At 41.5% G+C, this 26,324-nt stretch overlaps 2 protein-coding genes across 3 annotated transcripts in view; one reads left to right on the top strand and one right to left on the bottom strand.

Annotated features, from left to right (window-relative positions):
- LOC141784760 (cytohesin-3-like) overlaps positions 1 to 15,736 on the top strand; it is a 40,113-nt gene extending 24,377 nt beyond the window's left edge. Inside the window, exons 6-13 of the mRNA XM_074662611.1 lie at positions 75 to 155; positions 258 to 370; positions 2,066 to 2,214; positions 2,353 to 2,464; positions 5,902 to 5,978; positions 10,146 to 10,217; positions 10,325 to 10,479; positions 13,625 to 15,736. Of these exons, the coding sequence (XP_074518712.1) occupies positions 75 to 155; positions 258 to 370; positions 2,066 to 2,214; positions 2,353 to 2,464; positions 5,902 to 5,978; positions 10,146 to 10,217; positions 10,325 to 10,479; positions 13,625 to 13,697 (832 nt within the window). The 3' untranslated portion in view covers positions 13,698 to 15,736. The remainder of the gene's footprint in view (positions 1 to 74; positions 156 to 257; positions 371 to 2,065; positions 2,215 to 2,352; positions 2,465 to 5,901; positions 5,979 to 10,145; positions 10,218 to 10,324; positions 10,480 to 13,624) is intronic.
- A 421-nt stretch (positions 15,737 to 16,157) lies between these two features.
- Positions 16,158 to 25,963, bottom strand: usp42 (ubiquitin specific peptidase 42). 2 transcript variants are annotated; one of them, XM_074662609.1, is made up of 18 exons: positions 25,833 to 25,955; positions 24,389 to 24,638; positions 23,592 to 23,798; positions 23,338 to 23,448; positions 23,023 to 23,122; positions 22,514 to 22,581; positions 22,358 to 22,428; positions 22,154 to 22,236; positions 21,944 to 22,055; positions 21,683 to 21,823; positions 21,235 to 21,335; positions 20,978 to 21,143; positions 20,179 to 20,880; positions 20,012 to 20,094; positions 18,868 to 19,926; positions 17,276 to 17,571; positions 17,125 to 17,190; positions 16,158 to 16,996 (listed from the first exon to the last, which is right to left on the bottom strand). In XM_074662609.1, exons 2-17 carry the CDS (start codon positions 24,627 to 24,629, stop codon positions 17,129 to 17,131), a joined length of 3,603 nt encoding a protein of 1,200 aa, XP_074518710.1. In that variant the 5' UTR covers positions 24,630 to 24,638; positions 25,833 to 25,955; the 3' UTR covers positions 16,158 to 16,996; positions 17,125 to 17,128. The 2 variants fall into 2 exon arrangements, with proteins under 2 accessions (XP_074518710.1, XP_074518711.1); XM_074662610.1 differs by lacking the exons at positions 16,158 to 16,996; positions 17,125 to 17,190; positions 17,276 to 17,571 and adding an exon at positions 18,590 to 18,729 and having other exon boundaries at positions 25,833 to 25,963.
- Between the last annotated feature and the right edge of the window lie 361 nt (positions 25,964 to 26,324).

Here is a 26,324-nt window from a genome sequence, read left to right as displayed (position 1 = left end):
GTCCTTAAAAAAACTTGGAGATATAATGAGACTGGAAGTTCATTTTTTTTCTCATCCTTTGTTTTTGTCACCAGGGATGACTTCAACATCAAAGTGCTGCAGGCTTTTGTGGAGCTGCATGAGTTTGCAGACCTCAACCTCGTCCAAGCGCTACGGTCAGCAGAATTATTACTTAAAAAAAAAAAAGTGCTGTACAGAATCTGTGTAAGAAACATGAAAGATTAACCCCTTCCCTCCTCTTCTTCTTTCACTTTTAGGCAGTTTCTGTGGAGTTTCCGTTTGCCAGGTGAAGCCCAGAAGATTGATCGTATGATGGAGGCCTTTGCTTCACGGTACTGCCAGTGCAACCCTGGAGTCTTCCAATCCACAGGTCAGAAACAAGGCAGGATAAATCAGATAAATCTTTCAGAGGAGTTTCTGGTTCCTCCTTACTCTGGATCCAGACTTTAAAGTTCTATGTGAAGCGAATCAGTCTTCATAAACCACCACGCTATGGGGTGTTATCGATGACAGAATTATCTTCTCCTCAATTTTTCTGGTTTAAAATTTGGCATTAAAAAATTAGGCTAATCTCCCAACATGCAGCTGGAAACTGTTAAGTATCCTATGTTTCCAAGTCCCTCTGCTTCCTACCCCAGGGGGGATATGTATGAACAGAGTGTGAAATCCAATATGTTGGACAAAGCCAGTGTAAGCACTGTAGGCTAATGCTCCCACAGAGGCACTGCCCGAGGGTTTCTTAATGCATTTAGTGATGGCCTATTTTTTTTTTTTTTTAATTTAATGCATTTTAATCATTAAGCTGTAAGAGTTGCTGTAACTAAAGCTCAATGAGGATTAACAGGATAACAGTAACTACAGATCACAGCAGCAGATGTGTTTGGAGTAAATAACCAGGAACAAACAAGAGTCATACATTATTCAGGAGGAAGCTACCTGGCTGAGTGATACACAGTCCTGAGTTAAACAAAGCCCGCAGCTACAACCGTCAACAGTAAATAATTAAAGACTTTATCAAGCAACTCGGTGTGTACACGATTAGTGAGGATGTTCTTAGTGTCATCGAGGAAAAAGTACAAGTTTTTAATTCAGACAAAGGATTTCCTCGCTGAGGTATGGGTTGACTGTATTTGAGTGCTAAAAATGTAGTTAGAATACAGCAACCTATTGAGATATCGCATGAGATAAGACGCTCTAAGTCTTTAAAAACTTTCCAACAATGATCTACACCTGCCCCCTAAGAAACTTGCTATATGGATGGTCTTTAATTACCAGGAACATAAGCAACCCCTTCGTCTCTGCACCTCATCCATTATGCTCATCCTATTTTTTGATTACACTGACATTCCTCTGGCAGCAACCAGCACCTCCTCTCCCATTGTACATTCACATACACAGTGTGTAAAGCTCCTCTATCTTTTTTTTTTTTTTTTTTATAGAGTCTGGGTGTTAGCAGACAGACAATAGGCAGCGCAGGACAGCCAGAGCCAAAGTGTGTCAGTGAGAGGAGACAGACAGAGGGGAATGAATGATTCATTTACAGGCAGCCACTGGCCCGTGTGCGTCTGAACATTAACACGAAGGGAGAAAAAAGAAGTGCAGCCTCCCCCCATCCCGGCTCAACTGAGTCTAATAGTGATGAACCTGTTGTAATGATAGATTACTCACCATTCACCCTTAATGGTTTGTTGTAATTAAAAACAAAGACTCAATTTAGATTAAATAATAGGGACTGTCTTTGCCATCAAAAATAGCAGAACAGTGGGGCTTGTTTGACCAACTGCTTAACTTGCCAAGCCTGTGTCTGTGTCTATGCAAGGAGAAACTGTAAGCAAGAGGTCTTTCTGTTTGCCAAATTTCACGTTATGAAGATGATATCTTATTATATCTATGTGAAAATACTAAATGGAACGCTGCATTTGCTGTTGACATCTTTGCTTGACATGCAAATTCAAATGAATTAAAACCAACAAAAGTCAGTAAAAGAAAAAAATGTGATCTGTAATGTCTTGGTATGTGTTTAGTCTTGAAGGACTAAGAATGACTCCCTATCTGTTGCTTCCAGATACCTGCTACGTGCTGTCATTCGCCATCATCATGCTGAACACCAGCCTACACAACCCGAATGTCAGAGACAAGCCCCCTGTGGAGCGCTTCATCTCCATGAACAGAGGCATCAATGAAGGAGGGGATCTGCCAGAGGAGCTTCTCAGGGTGAGGATCTCTCTGTAGTGTGCGAGTGATTATGTGATTGATGTCCGTGACTGCTCTGTCACACCCACGCCATAAGAACGATGCATTTTCTGCTCTGTTTCCATTTTTGATGAGAAGTCTTCCTTCTTCTGTCCACAGAACCTTTACGACAGCATCAAAAACGAGCCATTCAAAATCCCAGAGGATGATGGGAATGATCTGACGCACACATTCTTTAACCCTGACAGAGAAGGCTGGCTCTTGAAGCTTGGTATGTGCACTTTCAGTGACGAAAGATGTCATTTTTATTAATGCCAGGAAAGCAATAAACATCAGTCTGATGAGCAGTGTCCTTCATTAACATGGGAATGATTTTTTTGTTTCACAGTGTGTGTCTTGTTTCTGTTTGGCTAAAAGACAACCAGAGTTGGACAGCTCTTGGGCTAAAAATGATAAGACAGAAACTCCAAGTAGCATCCATCGTATAAATGCGTATGCTAGCAAATCTGGTGCTGTTAGCAGCTGCATAGGATTAGCATAAGTGGGGGTATCAACAAATTAGCATTCTAAGAATGTAACTCAAAGTGATACTATGCCACAATGTAAGAGTAAATGACTTGAGCTTTCCTTGTTTTAGCCTTCTATGCTAACAGCTAAAAGCGGCTTACACATTGGCTAGGTGGTAATGTTGGCATATATTCCTCTATTTGCTAAAATCATGGTTAGTAAATGCCTTTGATTGTAGTTTAACAAAATTAAAAAAAAGTTATCAGTTATGTTGTGATTTTCCTCAGGAAATGGCCTGAAGTCTGGTAAAATTTTCCTCTGTCTCTAAATTGGTCACTACCAGCAGATTCATTGTTTTTACTGATGTAGATTTAAGTTATTTTCTCCTGATGCACCCTTTTCGTCCACAAACTTTTCACAGTGCTAGCTAAAATTCTAAGAGAGCCTTGTCTTTTCTGTCTTCATCCTGTTATCTCTTGTTTTGTTTCGTCTTCTGTCTCTCCTCTGCTTTATCTGTTACTCAAGGCATGCTGCTTTTTGTGATTACACTTTCCCTTTATGCCTCACTGGCATGGGGAGTTTTGTGTCTCTGTTTTTGAAACGTGATTTCTTTGGTCGTCAATCTCTCTCTGACTTGTCACCCTTCCAACTCTCGTTCTGTTCTTTCATTCTGTTCTTTTGATGGCTGTTCCTCCTTAAATCTCTGTGTTAGGAGGTAGGTACGCCCTCTCTGTCCCCTTGGTTCATAACACAGTCCTTCATTCTGGCATTGGCCTCCATTATCTCTTTAGCACACCAGGCTCCTGACCATGCTAGCCTCTTTGTTTGATTGGCTTATTGATCAAATGGGAACAACGTTGTAAAGCAGAGGGTCATCTTGTTTATTAAAAGGAAAGGCGAGTTGGAGGTCAGTGGTCCCTGTCATTCTGCATGGGGATTGGCTGGTCTCCTTTTGTGCCTCTGGAGTAGCTGGATGACGCACAGGGCTTGTCTCAGTTGGTGCACAAGCAGGCCACTAATATCTGTCCCAAGAAGCCCTCACATGAGTAATGGTTGACTTCATCAGATCATAGTAGCTCTAAAAATACTCCTTAATATTTTCCTGTTTTTACAAAAAAGTAGGAAGTTTACAAAGAAGAGTAACAAATGATTTATTTATATCAACTAAACTTGTGGGATCTTGATGCTACAATTTCATCTTCAGCTCGCACTGTAACTGGGACTGGTGGGGGAAAATGGCCTGGTGGGTGGGGTCAGGGTTCCAAAAAGGTTCCAAAATCAGCTTACTAATTAACCTTTTTTTGGCTTTGTTCTGTGCTAAGCTAACGAAGATATAAGGGAAACGTTAGCTTTGTTTTTAGCATAGGCACATGGTCATGTAGGGTATCAAACTTTTTAGCTGATTCTTGCTAGGATAGCTAATGGCGTATTTTCAGAGAAGCAAGTAAGCATAAAATGTTTGGAATGATCAGTGTCCCTCTGAGGGATCTGTGAAACAGTCCATCTCTCCCACTGTGAACCCGCCCTGCGCCTCATACAGCTTCTGTTTCAGTATCTGTGAGATAGTCCTGCAGAAACCAGGGATTGAGCTGCTTGAATGAGGATGCACTCCTCACTTCTGCGATGCTGGACTTTCAGTTACCTAAGACGACTTGCTTAATTTTAAGAAATATTTTCTTCCTGTATTCCTTGACTACAGGCTGCAGCATCAAACTAACGCTCGCTTCTCCACCCACACAGAAACAGCTTTTTCCTTTTTTTTACTCGCGTTGCTTTCGATCCCACCAGCTGCATTTCCCAGATCATTTATCTCATTAGTGGATTCCACACTAATTTCAGCTCCATCAGCAGAGTCCCAGCTTAATGAGAGAAGATTTTCTTTTTAGTTTGAATGAAGCACTCAGTATGACATATTGCTGCACTGCTTATGAATCTCCATAAGCTCTCATTAAACCATAATATTAGCCAGGAGTGAGCCTGCTGCTATGCCTGAATCCTTCATCATCCAGTTCGAACAGCATGCCATACAATGCTTTGGACAGTGTTATAATATAATAATAGGATTAGCATCTAAAAAAGGGTAGCATGGATTGCATCAATGTTGGTAAAGGTTTTCACGTCTAGATAGAGTAAAATATATAAAGAAAGATACTATATTATAGGATATTGAAGTGAATGTAAGGAAGTCTGATGTCAGAGTATGACTGGACTTGTCCTGCATCCAATTCTATTGAGTGCTCATCATGTAAACGGGCTAAAATACTGTCTGATCTTATTTATCTTGGATAAATAAGCAGTCAATGTGCACTATTTTGGTTGTTCTGCATGTAAAAGCCTCAAATTCATCCAACAAATACCCTTTTGATTAAATTACACCCATGGGAGACATTTTTATCCTTTGTTTGATAATGCTAAGTGAATGAAAAACATGCATTTAAACATAAAAAGATGAAATGTCCAACTACAGGAAAACATTTGCATTAGCACTATATATGTATTGAAAAAAACAAACCTATAGAATATACTCTACCTGCTCAAGCCAATTGGGTTGGGGATAATGATTTGGATGCATCTGGGAGTAAACACTGCTCATATATAATGTAGCTGTAGCATTTTACCGTAGCGTTCAATATAGACTGAAAATCTGGGTCAAGTGAACATTATATATTGATTACATCAGTAACGGCTGCTTGCTGCTCAATCTGTGAAGTCAGCAAACTTGTTATTGTAGTGCACATGCTGCAGATGCTACACTGACATCAGCCAGAATACGTCTTTGGTAATAAAAGGTAAATCGTACATTGCATCACTGACATTAAGTCCCATAATCCCAATAATCTAGATTCATCCAATGATGGTGGCAGACGGAGAGATTGTGTCTGAGATAACTGAGATGTTATTTCCGAATTGAGATGATTATCTGCTTTAGGTTGAGGTTTGTACATTTTTGGGGGAACAGACTTCATAAGCCACCCTCTCCCCTAGTCTCGCCTTGCCTGTAAAGCCCCCAGGCACCCATCTCACGGGACAGGGAGGGGGTGCTGGAAGGGCGAATCCAGCCTATGATTGAGCCTAATAAGGCAGAGAGCTGATGATCAGAGCCAGATGTGGCACGTGGAGTGAGGTCTCTAGCAGGTTAGCTTCAACATGCCCTTCCCCCTTCCCCGTTTGAACTCAAATGTTGTGTGTTTCTCTTTGCAGGAGGCAGGGTGAAGACGTGGAAGAGACGGTGGTTCATTCTGACAGACAACTGCCTCTATTACTTTGAATACACAACAGTAAGTTATAGCTTCACTCTGTGCTTCTGTTGGCGTTACATGTCATCAACACTTTAGAGCTGTTCTGAAATAAAATCTCAGTATATTTTGCAAATTGGGGACTGGGGTTTTTGTGCATGGAGCAATGAATTGAAGGCTTGATTATTTCTCAATCATTTAAACTCTGAAAAACTATGTAGTCAAAAGTTATTTTTACTGCTAATCAAGAGACTAGCATGTTCCTCTGGTCATGGAGCTAAAGGCCAGTTTTACCACACATTGTCTGGTGTATATGACTTTCACTCCAACTGGAGTGTGCAGCAAGCCCATGGCCAACATTTTACGGAAATATCAGGCTTACAATAATAAACTATTAGTTTTCTGGTGCCACCAAGAGCAGGTGACATAGTGCTAAGAAAGGAGAAAAGTGGGGCCCAGTTGTGGACCAAGGATCTAATAGTTAGCCCTAAAGAATAACCCCTAAAATTTCCAATGACCCCAAGGGGAGGGTTAAAAAGAATAAAACAATACTGGGCTGAGTCCAACAGACTTCTTAGACAAAAAAAGCTGCTGACTCACAGAAGACACTTCTTATACAACGTACAAAGGTGGCTAGGTATGCCTTACACAAAGGGCAAGGCCGAGCCATAGACTGTCCAAGGCTCTGTGACATCACCCATTCGTTTCTGATACAGAGTTTTGAAGCCTATCGTCATCAGACATCATATTAGGAATGCTGAACTCAGTTCAAGTTCAGATGGGGGAAAGAGACGGACCTTTAGCCTCATTGTAGACCTCTACAAGGTTCCCACCTGTCAGTCAAGCCAGCCATGCTCTAACTTAGTGCATGTTGTACACCCATAGAGGAATGAGCTCTTCTGACCCGTTGGGTTTTTTGATGGGCTGTATCGGTTTGTTAATGCTATTAAAAATCAGCTTTTCTTGCTTTACATGCATTTAGCTTCTGGTATTTTTTTGCACCCAGCCTCAAGCAGAACCTCTGAAAACTGCAGTTTTTTAGTGCCTCTTCCACTTGAAGAGGTTGCTACTTGAGTTAAAACAAGACCCAGTTGAAACAATTGCTCTCTGCTTCCTGAAGAAGAGTGTTGTGCCTCTCACTACCTCTGAAGGTGAGATAATGAGTCAACACGGGGAACTGGAGCTCAAGAGTATTTATAAGCTCCCCACACCTGCTCCAAATCAGGCGTAATCAGGCACACACACCTGATACTGATTACCTCACCGGTGTCGGGGTGGCTGAACTGAGTCCTCATGACACAAAACGGACAAAAAGCATAAATCCTTTAAGCTTATGAGCTGGTATTATCCCGTAATCAACTATTCTCTTCAGATTAGACATTATGTTTATAAATTGTCAATATTTTTTAGAACTTAAAATGTTGCATCATAAAATAAATAACTGCAATGTTGGTGTTGAAGGTCAGTGTTGCCAGTGGCTGTCAGAAGAAAAAGCAGTATTATAGGCGTATTAATTTAAAGTATATAAAAAGTAATAAAAACTTAACATGTCCTCTATGTTCCATCTATGTTCCCATGTAAGCAGACACAAACAGACACATGCAGGCAGGTTAAAGACAGAGTCAGTGGTCTTTGCCCTCCAGATCTCCCTCTTTAACAGATGCAGCCCCTTTGACCTAAATGAACCTCACTCAAGCAATTACCATAAGGCATCATGGGAAACATCTGCAGTCTCCGGCACACATCTGGCCCCGCTAAGCATCAAGCTTGGTGCCCCACCCCCAATCCCCTGAAGCCCACTGCCTGTCACACCATGCTTCAACCCAGGACCCAGAACCTCCCCCCTCCCAAAAAAACTACACACGTACATTCACCAGGCCCTCAGCCCAAGCACAACACACACACAATACACACACATACGATACACACTCATAAAAGACCTGGAAACAACCAGCTGTGGGCAGCTGTCCCAGGGCCTTTCCTCCCCCCGCTGTGCCCCCCTCATTAGTAAGAAGATGACAAGCAGGACACGGGGCTGTTCCTCAAGGACCAGTGCAACACACACACGTACACACACACACACACACCCTTCACATCTGGCTCTGCAGACACTTAGCAGTCACTGGAAGGTGGAGAACGGAGAGGGCAGAGTTACGTCTCCCTTGGGTGCTGTCCTCTGCGTGACCAGAATGAATAAAAAGTCTCCAGTGTGCTTTTATCAGATTTTTACTTTGACGTGGACATTTAGACACTTTAGAAAATTAGCTTTGCTCCAAAGGTGCTGCGTGTAACTGAGACAGGAACTATTCAACAGTAAGTTTTTGTTTCATTATTCAAAGTGAGACAGAAAAGCCCTTTAATTCGTCTTACATAATGATGTACCTGAAAAGGAAGTTGTCACTTTCCACCAGTCATACATGGAAAAACAGTGTAGTTCATCATGAAACCAATTATTCATCACAAAGTCCAAAGTTAGTTCTTAGTTTGGGGCATTTTCACCTTTATTGGATAGGACAGCTAAAGAAGGACAGGAAATGTGGGGGAGCAGAAAGTGGGGGAGGACTTGGAGCAAATGGTCAAGGCCAGGAGTTAAACTAGCTTCCTCTCCAACAGCCTCTGTATGTTCGGCACAAGCTCAAACTCTTGACCAATGTTGCCCTGATTTTTCTTTTTGTATACTCAAAGATATCAGCTCCTTCCACTCCATGCAGGACTTCTTGAACTTTCAATATACAGATGAAGCGTCCACAGCTGTGCGTGCACATCTTTGAGAGTGACAACGACACTACGTGCTCGTGCATTTGCATCACTACTGATCTCCAATCTTTTTAAGTCATAACTGAAGCTCTGCTTCTTAAGAATAGCTTTTAATTGTTATTAGGACTACCCTGTTGTATGTACACATTCTTTTTTATCTATTCTTAAAGGGTTTAAAAAACTTGCAGCTGTGCTACACCTTGATCTGTTTTTTTTTTATACAATGTTTATTGGTTTGCTTGTTGTTATACTGTTATTTCTTACACTGCTGTAAAGCACTTTGGATACCTTTTCAGTTATAGTAATTAGCCATACAATGAATATTCATTGATTAATTAATTGATTAATTAATTAATTAAATACTCAGTTTTATATGCTGACAAAATCAGAAAAACACTAGGAGTTAGCAGAGAGTAGTACATAAACCTTAAGATACTTTAAAGCTCCAGTAAGAAGTTTTTAAGTCGTGTTAACTCTGGCGCCCCCTCTGGGCAAAGTTGTAAGCCTCTCTCTCGCTTCTTCTTTTTTTTTTTAATTTGCAAGTTAAAAGTTTTTTTTTTTTTATTGTTTTTTGGGATATTCAGCTTTCTCAAATATCAATTGCTTAAGAAATACAGGAAATGTGGGAAGTAGAGGGATGGGGTTGTCATATAGAGTGTGGTCTAGGCCAGGTATGAACTCACAATGGGGTCTGTAGCACCTGTTTAAATAAATTAAAATAAGTAAATAAGTAAATAAATAAAGAGAACTCAACTTTTGCAGATCATGCACATGAATTTTAACATTCATTAAAGCTCTTGTGAGGAATTTCAAATAATGTTGAGTTGGGCGCCCCCTTAGCGATACTCTCTTTAGAACAGAACAGAAGCTGGGATAACAACAGCTACAGTCTGTTTTAGCTCTGGTATGTTATCCTCTTAAGACCCACGCTTTTGTCTGGTGTGCAATTTTTAATTTACCTTGCTATTTGGAATAAGAAAGACCTAATAAGTATAGTAACAAAACTTGATCTTTGTATGGGAAGTTTGTTTATTTGTGTTATGAGTTCTCTAATAGTTATTTGTTGATAGATGTTATTGTACTTAAGTGTGTTGTTTCTTTCACTAAAATGGGTGTAATGTTGTGATTTCACCAAAAGATGATGTGGGCAGTGTCCCTAAATGTGGCTAATAGGTCAAAGTTTTAGAATATGCAGTATCATGGGTCTGAGAGGCAGAAATGTAATGTCCACATATGTGGATGCTGGGTCTTAAGGGGTTGAAAAGACAATTTAAAAAATCTTGCCTTAGTAATGTTAATGTACTGTAGGTACATTTTTCAGCCCCTCTTCTTTGTTGTCAGAAAACCTACTTGGTTTGGCACCATTCTTGGCTGCAGCATTCATGTTCTTCCACCCTTTTCACTGACATACATGATAAAAGCTTGGTTGCCTTCCTATTCTTGTGTTTATAGGATAAGGAGCCTCGTGGGATTATTCCGCTGGAGAACCTCAGTATCAGAGAGGTGGATGAACCCAGGAAACCTGTAAGCAGCGACCCCACACCCACTCCTGTCCCTCTCTAAAACTCACTCAAAGCTCTAATACCCTGAACACTTTTTTACTTTGCATCGCTGTTCTGATGTGTCCACAGAACTGCTTCGAACTCTACAACCCCAACCACAAAGGCCAGGTGATCAAAGCCTGCAAGACGGAGGCGGATGGACGGGTCGTGGAGGGTAACCATGTCGTGTACAGGATATCGGCCCCAACACCGGAGGAGAAGGAGGAGTGGATCAAATCCATCAAGTGAGAGCACACACGTGTTAGCATGTTAGCATGGATCCATTTACACTGAGAGGGCACTTAGCCAACACTGAGCTGCTCCCATGTGGGACTTTTCTCATGTCTGACCTTGACTGTGAGACCCCGACACACACGTGCACACACACCGAACTGCTCGGTTAATGAACACACACTGGTGGGTCTGCTTCTCACACTTCCACCCAGATAACGCTCAGCAGTTTGTTCTGCTTCTGTTGAGCTCACTTCCTTTTGATAAGCAAAGAAAACACTTTAACACGCACAAACACAGACACTATGGCAACTTTTACACCTGCTTCATCGTACCTAAACGCTGCCTTGTTAACCGAGCAGTGAGGTGAAGGTGAAGCTGTAACTTGGACCTAGTGGGTAATTGATCAGCTGGCTGGTTATCGTCCTCTCAGCTGCAGCTTCTCCAGCAAATATGATCAATATCACAGGACAGAAATCATATTACACAATAATTTCATCGCTCTAATGGTATTATTAAACCACTTAGCATTGACATATGTGTATCCATTAAACCTCAAAGTGCTTTGTGGGATAAGTTACTGGAAGTCTTGCTGCTTTGAGTACAGTTAAAGTGATTGTAAAGAGGAGCGAGAGCATCGTTTTCTCAGTATGGAAGATTTTGCTGATTGACCTCAGGATGACGTGCTCTCTGTGGAACATGTTTCACACTTCTCCTGCACCTCTGTCTCAGGGCTTTTGCTTCACAAAGAAACGGGTGAATCAGGAGTGTTTTAGTCCAGCACATCTCTTCCCGTCACTGTAGGTTTAAAAAAAGGTAGAGAGGGAGCACAGATTGGACTCAGCAGGACAGAGCTGAACACACACTCTCACTTGACTCAGCTGCTGCGGGCGGCAGACTGTCCCGTGGTCAGCAGGTTCACACACACACACAAACACACACATACACACTGTACCCTCAGTGTTCCACCTGACTCATCTGCAGAGCTAGAAACAGCTCTTCTTGTAATTTCTGCACACAGACACACTTGGGTGCGTAAGGCTGGTGCTCTCAGCGTGTGCGCTGTTCGTCTGCTGGGAAAGCAGCAGGTTACTCACAGATATTCCCTTCATCCGTGTGCGTGTCTGTGTCTGTGTGTGTACAGCAATTTAAAGCAGCTTCAGTGAAATATTCATAACAATGTATGTAAAGTACATCTTGCCATAAATATTTAACAATTAACTCTCTGGTCTTCTAAAAAGGGGACCTCTGGTGATTTTCTGCTTTTGTTTTGGTTTTACTGCTTTGAAATTAGTCAGGCAGTAAATATTACTTTACCAATGCAAAGTTAGCTCATAGCTGGTAAAAAGAGGAAAAATATTGAGGCTTAGAACCCTATTTATGTGTTTCTACTAATAAAGAAGTCATTGTTGCACTCAGTGTGTAGAAATTAATAAATGAGCTACCCATTCAAAAAGCTTTTAATGAAACGATAAATGTTTTTAAATGTGCTGCAAAAATCAGCATTTTCGAGATGGGCGTCAGTGGGGTTTTCTTGGCTATGGCAGACAGCCTCAAGTGGACAGTCAAGGAACTGCAGTTTATGCACTCCCACATTGTTAGAACTGGTCTGGTATATTTAGCAGAGCTAGCATCACTTCATTTCTGCTCTGTGTGTAATTAGCAACTGTTAGCTTACATGTTGAGAATTTTCTTTTGAAGACTGGTTTGATTTTCAGTATTTCTTCTGACAAAATGAGAAATTTGTACTTAAAAGTCTGAGCATCAGATATGTTGACTGTGGAGATATTTGTGACATAGTGCATAACTGTGCTCCACGGGCAGCAGAGCTTAGTCGCTCTGCTGCCCAACACTCGAACTCACTTCCACCTCACCTCAGAAACACGGACTCTCTGGCTTTATTCAAATCCAAACTCAAAACTCATCTGTTTCAATCTGCATTCTTCAGTGTCCTTGAGTGTTTCGAAAGGCGCTTTTAAATAAACTCTGTTATTATTATTATAAAGGGATGAACATGGTCAGCAATGCAAAGCAATGCATTACAGCAGCAGCAGCCTGAACCATTGATTTCAGTCAGGATGGATCCATGCTTTCATTTTGTTTACGCCAAATTCCAAGCTGACCATCTGTATGTGCTGGAGGAAATCCAGACCCATTAGACCAGAAACTATTTTTGATTTTTGATTTTTCCAGTGTTATCAGAGCATTCTCTGTAAACCTTAGAGATGATTGTGTGTGGAAATCCCAGTAGAGTTTGTAGTCAGACGGACAACCATGTCAAGTTTAAAGTCACTTAAATCACATTTCTGCTCCATTCTAATGCTTGAATATGAGCAGGTTGTCTTCAACAAGTCTACATGTCTAAATGAAGTAAGTTGCTGCTATGTGATTGACTGATCGGATATTTATGTTAACAAACAGCTGATGAGGTGTGCCTAATAAAGTGACCAATTCTTGATTCTGACCGAGGGATCTGGTTGGGTGAGAAGCATTTCTGCATTTCTGTCTCAATCTCTTGCTTCTTATTCTTTCCTTTTTGAAATTGCAGGATCACATTATGTTGGGCAGGATGTCAGAACTGAAATTCAGATCAAAAATCACTTTGTCTCATGTCGTATTGCTGGCCTCAGCCCATAAAAGACAAACACCTGTTACATTTATTGAGTCTAAATGCATTTTTCTGTCTTTACTCTGACCCTCTTCTCAAAAAGCTGCTTTAAATCAAAAAAGTAGACAGCATTATTGATGTGTTACAGGAGGCGCTGTGCCCTGTTTCTGTAGCTAACCTACATAATGATCCGTGGACCTTTAAAAGCAGAGAGGGAGGAGTTTGATTGACGACCAAACATCTTCAGAGGTGTAACAAATCACTGTAAATGTCAGGGTTTTTGGGGCTGAAACGTCAAATCAAAGCAAACAGGAATCTGTCTGGATCTCCCAGAATGCACTGCAAAAAACACAGCATACTGTGTTTTTTGGTGAGATGAGTGATGGAGACGAGACAGATTAAGGTCAAGTTAGAACAACCAGATATATAAGGAGCTCGTGCCAAAAGAAGCCAGAAAAGATTGTGTTTCACTTCTTTTTCAAATGAAATGAAAATTTATACAGCTAAGAAATCTGGTGACCAATTCTCTTGTGATCTCTTTATCTCCACAGAGCCAGCATCAGCAGGGATCCTTTCTACGACATGCTGGCCACCAGGAAAAGAAGAATAGCCAATAAGAAATGATAACGGTGAATGACACCTCCATCTCCAGTGTCTGCGACCTGCGGAGTCCTCCTGTGTGTGTTTGTGTGTCTGTGTGCAGCAGGAGCAATGAAGACCTCCTGCTGTTCTTTCTGGGCAGGAGGCCGAGAGTCGTGCAGAGGTGGGAGATTTTCACAGACTGGCATAGATTTTTTTTGCACCTCATGGAGGATTTATCATCAGAGACCTTTGGAGGGACTGTGTGCAAAAATTTTACAAAACTGGATGAAAAGGAAAGGAAAAGGGACGTGGAAGCTTTGTATAACATGGCTATGACAGGATCGCCCTCTGCTGGACACATAAGGAACTTCATCCTCACCTCACATCCTTTGGAAACTGCCAACACCAACAATACATTTTGTAGCATTCTGTTGCTACAAAAGCCTCAAGCTTCTAAATCAGCTGGTCTGATTGTTAGCCATCAAGTGACTGTATCTGTATATGCAAACACTCTGGTTTATTCTCAAAATTTAAACTCATATACTTTTTTCATTATAAGTATGTTTTCAGATTACCTCCTAGAAGGATGGGGAAAAAAGTATAATTTTGAGTGTAATGATCCTTTAAGTGGCCACAGTTTCAGTCAGTCATTTCATGTATTGAATGTCCTCTGTGATTCTCCCTTTTGTATTTATTTCTCATTCTGAAGCAGCCCCCTCTTCATCCTGCATGTATAGTAGTAAATGATGTACATACTGTTTCTTTTCTTCGTTGTGTTCATGTAGCATGTAAATCATAACGGCTGTAGCCTTCACTCATTCACCTGTTTCGTTCATGATACAGTTTACAAGAAGAAAGGAAAAGGAGGAAAAGGAGGGAGCAGCAAAACCTCCTCACGCTGTTCATACTGGAGGTCAGAAAACATGTGACGCTTCATAGAAGTTGAGTACAGGAAACAAGCGGGTGCAAAAAGCTTTTGAGTACTGTGCACAAACACAAACTGGAATATGAAGAGCGCTTCCCCCTAAACAGATCAGAGCAAACTGCAGGCTGATTTTGTGCTAATTAATGCAGGTTGGACAAAAAAGTTTGATCTTAATTTGGGGAAGCTTTGACTGAATACTTTGATGATGAAGACTTTGAATAAAAATACTAGCTGATCAGAAAACGACACTCTGTGTATGTCAGATTTTCTCAAAACATATCACAAGTTAACATAAGCCGTACAAACACATGCATCCATAAGAATATACTAGGGATGGGAGAGTACAGGTGTTGGTATCAGGGAGATACTAGCCTTATTTCAAGGTGTTGGTAAATTTCACCTCTGCCTGTTGACACTGCAGCAAATAACGCAAGTTTTGATGACAGACAGGTCTGGAGAGTCAAAACAGAGGAGCAACTGTACCACAATCTCCAAAAGAGGAGCAACATCCTGTCCTGCAATCCAGGCACGGCTGTAGAGCTGGTGTGTGTAGCTGGAAGGTGTATACGGTGATGTAGTAACTTAGCTGTACTGACAATCTCAACAGTATGAAAAATTGTGACATTTGATGCGCAACATGTAACAGCAAAAACTTTCCTTCAGATTCAACATAACCTTTGACAGACAGCTCATTTTAAAATATTCCATAAAACTGTGACATTAAGATTTTAGTTTAAGTGAGCCAGTACTTTTCATCTACCATGAAACAATGACAATTTCTTTTTACTGTGTGCATAAATCACTTTCAAATTGATAAAATGATCTGATATTTTCAACTTGAACTTCTCATTGAATTATAATCAGTAGCCAGATGATAAGCAGGACGATGTATGGTGAAAATGCTGGGATGAGAATCCTTTGCTTTGCATCTAAATCCTGCTCACCCTGTCAGAGTTTTAATTCGCATTAGCACATCTTCACTGTAAAATAGCTGAAAAATGAGACGGGCAAAACAGAGTGAGTTTATGTGTGTGTGCAGGTCTGCTGGGGCTTTAAGTGAGATGTACAATTAGATGAACAGGTTACTCTAAAAAAAAAAAAAAGGGTGTATTCAACAAAACTGTTATGCAGAAGAGCGCTATAATCTTCATCCTCATTTCAAGAACTGTCATCAAAATCAAGATCTGTTCATTTTATGAATTGTTTGCACATTTAAAGGCACAGCTTCCGACACCTTTTCAGTTATCACTGTTAATTCACTTCCACACAGTCGTAAACAAAGTCAAAGACCAACACTTTTCAATTTCTGACATAACAAATGTATTTTAAGGCTTTTACCTTATACAATGTATAAATTCTGACATGCTAAACTAAAGAGAAACAGCAGTTTTTCAACTTCTGTCCAAAGTTTAAAAAAAAAAAAAAAGGAAAAACAAAATGCAAACCATACGTAGAACAGACGTTCGTCTAAAGAATATGGTCAAAATTATCATGAGTTTCTAAAACCAGAGCAAAACAAAACTACAGAGAACCCTGATGCAGGATTTTGACATATAAAAGTAACTGATAGTACAGTTCAAAATTAAATTCACAGTATTTTTTATGACGCTAGAAGACACAAAATGTATTTTTTTCATTAAAAAGCAAACACAAAATGGTCCACAGCCATGGTAACAAATTTCTCAATGTGATTTTTTTCTTTAAATGTTTGAAATGAGGAAAAAGAATGTGAGAGAGAAAGGAGAGGAAGTGAGGCATGATCCAGAGAGAAAAACACCTCCGTGAGAAGGTTTAAAAATTACAGAGTGAATCTTAGGCTCCAGAGAAAGATGAGAACAAAAAACAATGTTTAAAAAGCAGGGAAATGTTCTCAAGTCTGTCCAGGGTTTAACGTGGAGGTATCAGTCAGAAGAGCCGTGTTCCCATCACTGCCCATGTCTGTTTCATTCATAAATATCTTCCTCTGTTGGTTTGTTCACTCCCACTGGGGTCAAAGAAAAACAAAAAACATTTCACCTCGGCAGATATGGGAACATCTTTAACTTGAAGCTACTAATTCTCTCAGGCGACTCGTTTCCCTTTTGTCTCTTTTCCATTTGAAAGTGGATTTCGGTGATGGATGTCAACAAGTCCTGAGTTCCACTGAGCAGCAGCTGAGATGTTTAAGCTCCAGGCTTTGTTTGTGTCCGTACAAGTATATATTAATATTTTTCATCATAAATGTACAATGTGAAATTTTTTTAACCTTTTTCAGAAGAAGTAGGGTGAACAAATTAATGCCTTTAAAAAGAAAAGCAAAGTCTGAACATTTAAAACACTTCAGTTGCAGTAAAAATACATTTTAATCCCATTGAAGCACCACTTTGAAAGATTGATGTCATTCCTCTGCTGCTGTTGTTGAATGGTGGTGATGGGTCTGAAAAGAGGACAAGAAAAGGCCGACGTGTTATCGATTTGCAGAGATACAACAGAGAAATGTGCATCCATAATGAGAGCTCCCACTGAGAGCGTTCTGTGATCATCAGAAGGAGGACGCCCACTTACAGAGTCAGTGCTTGGAGCCACCGGAGAGGACGTGGGAGTCTCCGTTTATTTGGCTGTAACCATTTCCTGAAAAAGAAAAAAAACAACTTTAAATAAAGGAGCACCACCGCATGTTGGAGCATGTTTGTATTTTTCAGGATAACCTTCTGACCTGTGAACCCGTTTAGATGTTGATGACACGAGCTGTTTGAAGGTGAAGTGTGGTGGGGAAGTTGTTTACGATCATTGCCGTCGTCAGTGTTGTCAATGCGGCGGCGTTTTTCTGGCGAGCAGCCGTTGTGATGTTTTGAGCTCTTGTCGTCGTCATAATGTCTCTTGCGGCTCTCCCTCTCCTCACTGCTTCTGCTCTTGTGGCTGCGAGCTGCTCCAGGGCTGTCTCGCTGCCGCCGCTTTTTCTTCTTCTTCTTTTTAGATTCTCCAGCTCTGTCAGAATCAACGTCGGAGCTTCTGGGAGATGACATGAAACAAAACCGTTAATAAAGATGTTCAGATGCAGACGTGATCAATCATTGTCATCTGCAAACACATGCTGAGGTGTTGATGTGGCTCAAAAGTGTCAAACTTAAATTAGATAGTAAAAACTGTTACTTACAGCCTCTTTAAGAAGAAATCTGAATTTTTAGTGTGTTTCCAATATACTCATTTCTCCTGGAAATTTTTCTGTACTTCTTAAAACATTATTTCTTCTTTTTCTTTCAGACTTATTCCTCTTTTAAGTCGCCTCAGCAGATCAAAAGGGTACAATTTTTGTGATCCACATGTCGATTTGACTCTTTTTTTTTTGGCTCAATTCCTGACAAAACCCTCTTGTTTCTCCAAATTTGGTAGCTGTGCTAATGACAGCAATAACTTTTTATTCCCCCCTAGTGGCTGAATAAAAACGTAGACATTGAAAAAAAAAAAAAAAAAACCAAACTGGAAAAAAGGTGAAACTTGTTTTCTTTTAACTTCCATCACCTTTCAGTCACCTAAACAGCATTCTTGTGTTTCTTTGGGGGGGCTCAAGTTGGGATGAATTTTCCGATACATTTTACCTGTTTTTTTTTTTTTCTATTTTAAAGTCAAAGTTCAGGCTTTTTTTCAGTGCTTTTATGAACTTCCACAACATATAAGTTTTTTCCTTAAATATGTTGAGATGCTGTGTCAGCATCAGCAAAATATCAAACATTTTTTTCATAGTTCTTCCCCATTGCAATGAATGGGGATGCTCCATCATCTCAGAAACCACAGCTGACAAATTAAAACATTGAGGAAAAGAGACGCGTGGGTTTATCTACTTGCTTTTCTCATTATTCTTTAATCTCAAAACTGCTAACTGTTGCACCACTGTGTAGAAGTTACTGAAGTCTTCAAACATGATATTAAAAACATCATAAAGTTTGATGATTTCTCAATATTCAAAGTTTTAATTAAAAAAAATTCCAGATAAATAATCCCTTCCTCAGTGGTGCAGGCTTGACTTACTGGTTGAGTCGTGCAGCTCTGTAATAGGCAGATCGGGTCTACTTCCAGCCTGAAGCCCCTTCCCCACTCTTTCTCCTAGTGTCCTGCTCTGTCCACTGTCCTTTCCTCTCCAAATAAAGGTGTAAAAGCCAAAAAGTTGATCTTAAAAATGAATAAAAGTCCTTACATTAGTTGCAGATCACTCGCTGTTACTGATTTATTGTAAAGCCCTGAAACTCTCTTGGTAAATGATAAACGTCCAAACTTCGACTACACAAAACCAGAGATGTCGACACTCACCCGCTCTCACGGTGTCGCTCTTTGTCCTTCGACTTCTTCTTCTTCTTGCTCTTTTTGTGTTTCCTCGAGTGACGGGCCTCAGAGCTCTCCTCCCTCTCTTTGCTCCAGCTTCTCCTGTGATTCTGATCCTCTCTGTTTGGAGCAGACTCAAACACTGAGTTCTCTGGAGCTGTCGCAGAGGAGGAGAAAGTCTCCCCCTCTTTCAAGGGGTGAGAGTCTTTATCTCTGCTGCTGTTGTTCTTCTCTTTCACCGACCGGTAGTCGCGACTCTCCTCCTGCCACCTCCTGCGTCCGCTTGACTCCTCGCGGTAAGGATAGCCGTGTCCTTTGCGCCCACGCTCCCAGTCCTCTCTGGAGCGGTGGTGGTGGTAGCGATGGTAATGGTTTGAACACCGGTCGCGATCCCGCTCCCTTGGGTGGTGAGGGTGTCGGTCCCAGCGGCGCTCGGACTCCCAGTCTCTGTAGTAACGATCCGGATGAGGCAAGCGGTCTCTGTACGAGCGGTAGTGGTGATCTCTGTAGTCTCGCTTGTACCGATACCGATCGCCGTCACTCTCTCGCTCTGAGCTCCTGTCCCTGTAATTTCTGTCTCTGCTCCAGTCAGAGCACACTCTGTCTCTTTCCCTGTCACGGAAAAATTGTCCTTCATTACTTTTAGAAGCGGGCTTGTACTGGTGCTGCTCCTTAGCATCCGTGCGCCCGGCAGTCCCTGCTGACAGACCGTTCAAGTGTGGTCGATTAGTTGCTTCGTCCCCACCTTTGCTAACCTTCAGCGGAGCAGCAGAGGTCCCGTTGGTGCTTTGGTAGCCGTCTGGCGGGGTGGTCAAGGCCGCGTTGATGTTGCCGTTGTGAGCAGAGTATGACGATTCCGCAGACGCAGAGTGAGTCTTTGTAGCCGTAGATGAAGATGGAGAGCTAGCAGTGGAGGGTGGTGGATGCTGAGGAGGGGGCTCAGACACAGTTTTAGCCCTTGTGTCAGGAGTGGAGAGCAGCTGGCTCTCACTGGTCGCAGTGTGAGAGGAACTGGCCTGGGACAAGGCTGAACGATGCATCTCCATGCTGGAAAAAGAAACAAACATTGTTTCAAATCACATTTTTTTAGCTGTATCATTTTTACAATCTAGTGTTTGAGCAGTAGTCTTACCTTGTGTGAGTGTGATCACTGTCTAATCCATTCACAGTAACCGTCGTCGCAGAAGATGAACCGCCATAATAAGAGCCAGAGATCTGAGACACACAAACATGATTAATACAGACACATAAAATCTGGAGGAGTTATGGATATGTTTCAGGTAGACAGCAGTAACTCACTTTATCAGAGGTGTTGTGACCGTTCACTTTGTGGTGTCCATAGTTGTGACCGTTGTGACTGGATTTCGAGACGCCGTAGGCTGATCCATTCAATCCGTTACCGTTATGGTGCACTCCTGACTCTCCGTTTGTTGCTTTAGGAGACTTATTAAAAGCTTCACCTGTTCTTTTGTTTCCGTTAAGGTGAGACTTTCCCAAACAACCGTTCTCCAAGGTGCCACAGATCTCCTGGTCAGACTCCTCGGAGGACTCCTGGCTGTACGGCACCAGGAACGACGCTCCGTTCCCCCCAGAGTGCCGGTCCCCGTTACTGCAAGACGTGCCATTGACGCGGTTGAGCTGGCGCGGAACAAAGCGAATGTCCGAGTGTGTGTCTGAGGTAGACTGTGAAGAGGACAGAGAGCTGGAGGAGGAAGAGGAGGAGCTGCTGGCAGAGGACGGCTGGCTGTAAGAAGAGGAGGATGATGATGAAGAGGAGGAGGACGGGCGATTCTGTTTGCCTTGCCCGATGAAGAATGAAAGCTTCTGGCGTTTGTCATGATCAGGGATCATTGTGGGCCTGCTGATGGAGTGGGAGATGGATGAAGATGAGGAGCCCAGGCCATGGTTGGGTTTCCCCACAACACTGCTGCTGGTGCTGGGCTTTGAGTTGGTGTGATGATAATCCCTCAGAGATCCATTCCCATTGACATGAAGTGAGCTCTGATTGAGATGGGAAAAAAACACAAGAACAAGTTTTCACTTTCTCTTTCAGAAGTCTGAGTCATCTTTCGTTTACACATAATCAAGTGAGCTGCACCTTGGTCATGTGTGGTGGCAGCTGGGGACCAATGAAGCCCATGCTGTTGTGGTGGACACTGGTGTTAATGCGTGGTATCACCACCGGCCGGGGAGAAGACTGACCAGGGATTCCTGGGTTATGACCCATGTGACCATAATCTCCAGTTTTCTTCACATCATTGGACCTGGCGACACAAAAGGGGATTTAAGTACAGGAAACATGACAAGTTACAATCTTTAAAGATTTAAAGATGGTCGAAAAAAGATTTTACTCACTTGATGTAGAAGAGAACGTAGGCCTGCTGGTTGAGAACAGACCTGATGTCACTGACAGACACGGACGAATCATTCATCTGATACCACTGACCATTGCTCGCCTGGGACACAAAGAAAAACAGCTGTTAGGGTACAACATGAATGCTAAACATGCAGCTAAATGTTTCCCACCCAAAATGTCAAAAATGTTCTTTTGTCATTTTAGGTTTCTGCTGTATTTTTTCTGTTTTTTTAAATAAAGTGAGAAAATTCTGTCAGATACAAATTCCACTGTGTCGTTTGTAATTAATATGTTAAGTATAATTACAATATTATGACATAACTCAAATTTTTTATGGGAGCTCTGTATGTAAGTTTTTTGTAAGGTGTTGAGGAATGTTGGAGAGACAAATGTTGTGTTGTGCTGGATTGTGGTGACAGATCTTGACAGGGACTACATAGTCATTACCTTAATGTAGCAGTAGTAGTGCCCAGCATGACAACTGAATCCAGAGTGGACCAGTACAGCATACAGCCCATAGACCAGGGACTCCCCCTGAGACTGGGACATGAAGGGTCGCAGGTCCAGGTATTCAGGATACTTCACATCCTGATGACAGTATAAAAAAAAGAAGTTATTTCAATGTCTTTGAAATTTATTTTGAAAATAACATTCATTATAAGTGTTTTTCTATCACTTCATCAAGGTTTTCTTGATGTATAAAGGCACCTTTGTGATTTTGCCTCCTGTAAAGTTTGCGAAGCGTTTCAGTGACAGGGTGAGCACGTTCGAGCTGCGATGGATGGTGAATCTCTTTGAGGCTGTGACCATTTTCTTGCACCTGAAGGAAACACATCAGTTTGTGAGTTAAACATATAAAAAAGGCATAAAGAGAGCAAGAAGCAGGCAGTGTTTGTATCTGACTATAAAATCACTCACTTGGTGCATTTGTAGGCGTTCTCGCCATCCAGCTGTTCAGGTTTCACAAACTGCTCCAGAGCCTTTGAGACACTGAGTGCTGTCTGCATGGAGAGAAAGAAAAAGGGTTGGGTGTCGTTCTTTGCTCTAGGGTGAAATCTGTCCACATTTCTGTCAGTAACATATCAACATGATCAAACAGATACAAGGATTCTTATGAATTACCTTAATTTCCAGGGTGATATCCAGAAAAGGGTCGAATGTATCCGAGACTGCTTTGCAGTTCAGACATTTCACTGGAAAAGAAAAAAATGTGTTTATCAATACATCAAGAAAAAGCATGACATCATCAGGTAAAAACAATGCAAACCAGTTATTTACCTCTGGACCTAAGGTGCCCGCCAAATACTTGATGGATGAAAGTGGTCGCCTGCGTTTGCCTGTCCAATCTGTCACAACAATGTACATTATGTTGAACAATCACTGACAGATAAACACTTTGACATTTATTAAGGCTTTTTCCAAAGAGGAAAACTGTTTCTTTCCAGTGTTTTAAACAGTTAAGTCAAAAACTATTACAGCCCAAAGAGCAGGACGGTAAGAGAAAGGATTCAGAGCAAGAGTATTCAGTTTAAAGGTCACATGTTACTATTACTATTACTACTAATAATGGGTTCAAAGTATCTATTAAGAAGCAGGAAGGGTGTTTTGTATGTGTACATAACCTACTTAGCAGAGAATCACACAGTTACCTGTGTCAACAAACCTCACTGAGTACATAGAGTAGTAACATTCTCAAACTTATACTAGTTCTGAATAGCTCACACAAAGAAAATAAAAATGACAGTTTTATTTTTGGTGTGTATGTTTTGGATATGGATGAAACTCACTTGGTTCCGGCTAAGCAGGACTTTTGCATAGCATCCACTGTGTACCGCAGGAACTCATGTGCATCCTCCTGGCTTCCATAGCGGAAGTGCTTTGCAATCCCTGTGTGGTTAAAAAAAGGTAAAACATCAAAGAGTTGACACATGGAGACAAAATTTCACATTAAGTTTAGAATTCCTGGTTCTGAGCGTTGACATACTCCAAACAGAAAATTTCCCTCCAAAATCCCAGAGGTAAACAGCCACACAGCGCCTCCTGTCATTCGTTCTAGGTAATCATAGAATAAATGGTTTAACTTGTGTATTTGAACCACTTACTTTTGAGCTCATTGAGCACACCAATGGGCTTAATAACATTCCCAGAGTTGGCAAAAACCTGAATGATGTGGTTTTGCATGGTGCACATCATACAGAACCCTGGCTCATGACCTGCAGCAGGACAGATGGACAGAACTTGTTAGTTTTGACATTTTTTAAGCAAAAAAATATATATACATATACTGTTTCAATTCAAAAGAATTACATGAAAAAATGTATATGAGACAAAAAAGGACTAATAAACACCAACTTACATGTTTTGGAGTGCTCTCGTGTCAGCATGTAGTTTGCAAATGGAGGAGTGTAGGTGAGACACTGTAGGGCTGAGTTGAGGAAGCAGGTGTTCCCCATGTTCTGCAGGCCAGCACCAATGCGATGAACCTGCGTCCACTTCAGGTGGAGCCGCTCTGGAGAGAAGAGCACCTTCTGGGGCAAGTCGATGCCGTCATCACAGCTTATTACTGCACACACACAGCAAACAGCAGCACCAAAATTAGACCCAATGTTTCTGCCATCAACAATATCGTGCTAAATCACTGACATATGCTCATCCAGCATCTACAAAAGAAATACTGATATTTTACAGAGATAATTATAAACAGTTTATTAGTGGATAGTGAAGAGGAAAAAGAGAGAAAAGCTCAAACAGAATGTGTTTTCTCTTTTGTTTGAGCTAAAGTCAGCCTGCTGCTCTTTATGTCAAAACACTGATGCGTCACCAGTTGAAGTGATTGATCATGCTCTCACTTCACAACAGGCCTGGTTATATAACTGGATGAATGAAAGTGGAACGGAAGCAGAAAAACAACACCCACAAAAAACAGTTGTGTCACTCTCTCAACAGAAATAGCACCAAAAAGTTTGACTTCGTTAGAGGATTTTTCATCATCATCAATGCATAACTTTGCTGGAGAATAGTTGTCAGTTTGCTTGCGAGAGTATGGCATCTAAATCAGTAGGAGCTAATTCATAGAGAGAGAGAAGACACTAACAACATGCTTGCATTTGTTAAAGTCCAAAACACAACCAATGAAAAAACCTTTGCTCCCACCTTGCTCTTTAGGTCTTTCCACAGAGGAAGGAGTACTGTTGTACACAACAGCTCCAGGTGTCGGGCCCAGGCAGCCTCCCGGAGTCTTCAGCCTTGGAGAGTCACCTGACATGGTGGGACCCACTGCCCAGCTGCTGGAACAGCTGCTGTCCATCCCCACGTCTCCACTGGTGAAGGGCGATTGCTTACACCCGACTGACTCGTGGTCAGACTTTTCTGAAGACCTGTCAACTATGGTCATTGTTCATTGCTGTGTTGGGAGCAGAAACACACAACAAAACAAGTTAGACGAGGGAATATTAAACCATAGTGTGCATATTTATCATTTCTATTTAATTTCTATAAATAATATACACTTGTGTATGTGGCACAAATTAAAACAATTTGAATGCCTTTGCTTTAAGAAGCTTCACACTAATATTCGAAAAAGTTGGATATTTAACTGATGGGGTTATTATTCTGATGGCGTAATGAGGGGAAAAACAGCTAATTGATCACACTTCACTAAAGTATTAGCAAACAAAACCTTTACAGTAATAAGTGTGACTCAATTTATGCAACTTCTCAGGCTCTGTTTGTGTACAAACACAACATAACCCTTTGTGCCCGCCAAATACTAGCACCGTTAGAGTTCACAGTTAAAGGACCAAAATTTCCATAACCCTTGCATTGTGCAACATTTTAATAAACACATATTTCATATTACAAATACGTGTGGAAAAATGGGATATAAAGACTTTTATTACTGTAAAAAGTGGACAAAAGAGGTTGAAATCCAAAGGAAATGTCCTGCCTGATCGGAAGCACGTTTACAACAACAGCTGTTCCCTCCCACCTGCTCTGGCAGACTGGCTCGCACTGGCTAGCAGACGGTAACTAGGCCTTTAACACGCAGTGCCGCTAAAACCTCAATAAAACACTTAGTAAACTGTAAATAGCCCACGTAAAAGACAGAGCCCCGATCAAAACCTCACCTTTCTTATCGATGAATGGAAAAGAAAGGCTGACTGTGACTGAATGACTCGCGAAGACACCGACTGACACCATGGAAACGTAACACAGCTCCGGAGCGAAGCTAACATTACGTGCGGAGGTGCTCGTGCGGGAGCAGAGATGCTAATATTGCTAGTTAGCTCAGAGAGATAGATGCTGCCCGACATGGCTAAGAACGTCGTAACTGCTTTTAAGCTCAGCGAAAGAGTAGTTTACTGTTCACACTTTGAAGTCTATGTTATCTTAAATTGTGAACCCCAGTAACGGGGTGACTAAGTAGCGGAGAAAGGAGGGGCTCGACACCGGTGGCCGTGCACAGTGCTCTGCTTTCCGACATAACAGAGACCCGGTGTAAGGCTACTACGACAAACCATAGTGGCCCAGGCCTTCAAAATGATCACAGCTGCACACATAAAGTGCCACTTTACCCTAAAAGCTCAAACACACTCACCTGAAATCTGTTATAAATGCGTTAATAGCTCTTTTAAATCCATTCCTTATTTCCAGCGGGTGTCCGGCGGTGAACAATGACGTAGCTAATTGCCCCACGGGTACATCCGGGTACCTGCGATGAAACGAGGTCTCTGATTGGTCAACCCGAACGTTTCTCTGAGAGAAACGTGTTTCGGGAAAATCCATCTCATGTACACACCTCTGACCTTTCTGTATATGAAATACAGCCAATGTGGTGTAAATAATACACATAACTTCACACAACATGGTACCAGAATCAGCAAATGACTATTATTTTTCATGTAAAATAAAATGAAAGCAGTTAAAACGATTTCAATGCTGAAATGTTAATTAATGGAGAAACTAAAGAATCTTTTTCTCTTTACAATAGAATGTGGATAAATGAGAGTATTTCCCCCCATCTAACCATAAACAACCACATGGTCCGGGTACAAAGATTTTTTTCTGTACAACCATTCAAGGAAATTAA

This window comes from Halichoeres trimaculatus, unplaced genomic scaffold (genome assembly GCF_033239565.1).
Source record: "Halichoeres trimaculatus isolate MK-OKI-2021-1 unplaced genomic scaffold, fHalTri1.1 fHalTri1_scaffold_23, whole genome shotgun sequence".
Classification (NCBI taxonomy): Eukaryota; Metazoa; Chordata; class Actinopteri; order Labriformes; family Labridae; genus Halichoeres; species Halichoeres trimaculatus.
The sequence above is the reverse complement of the archived record's forward strand: the minus strand, read 5'-3'. Positions and strand labels throughout refer to the sequence as shown.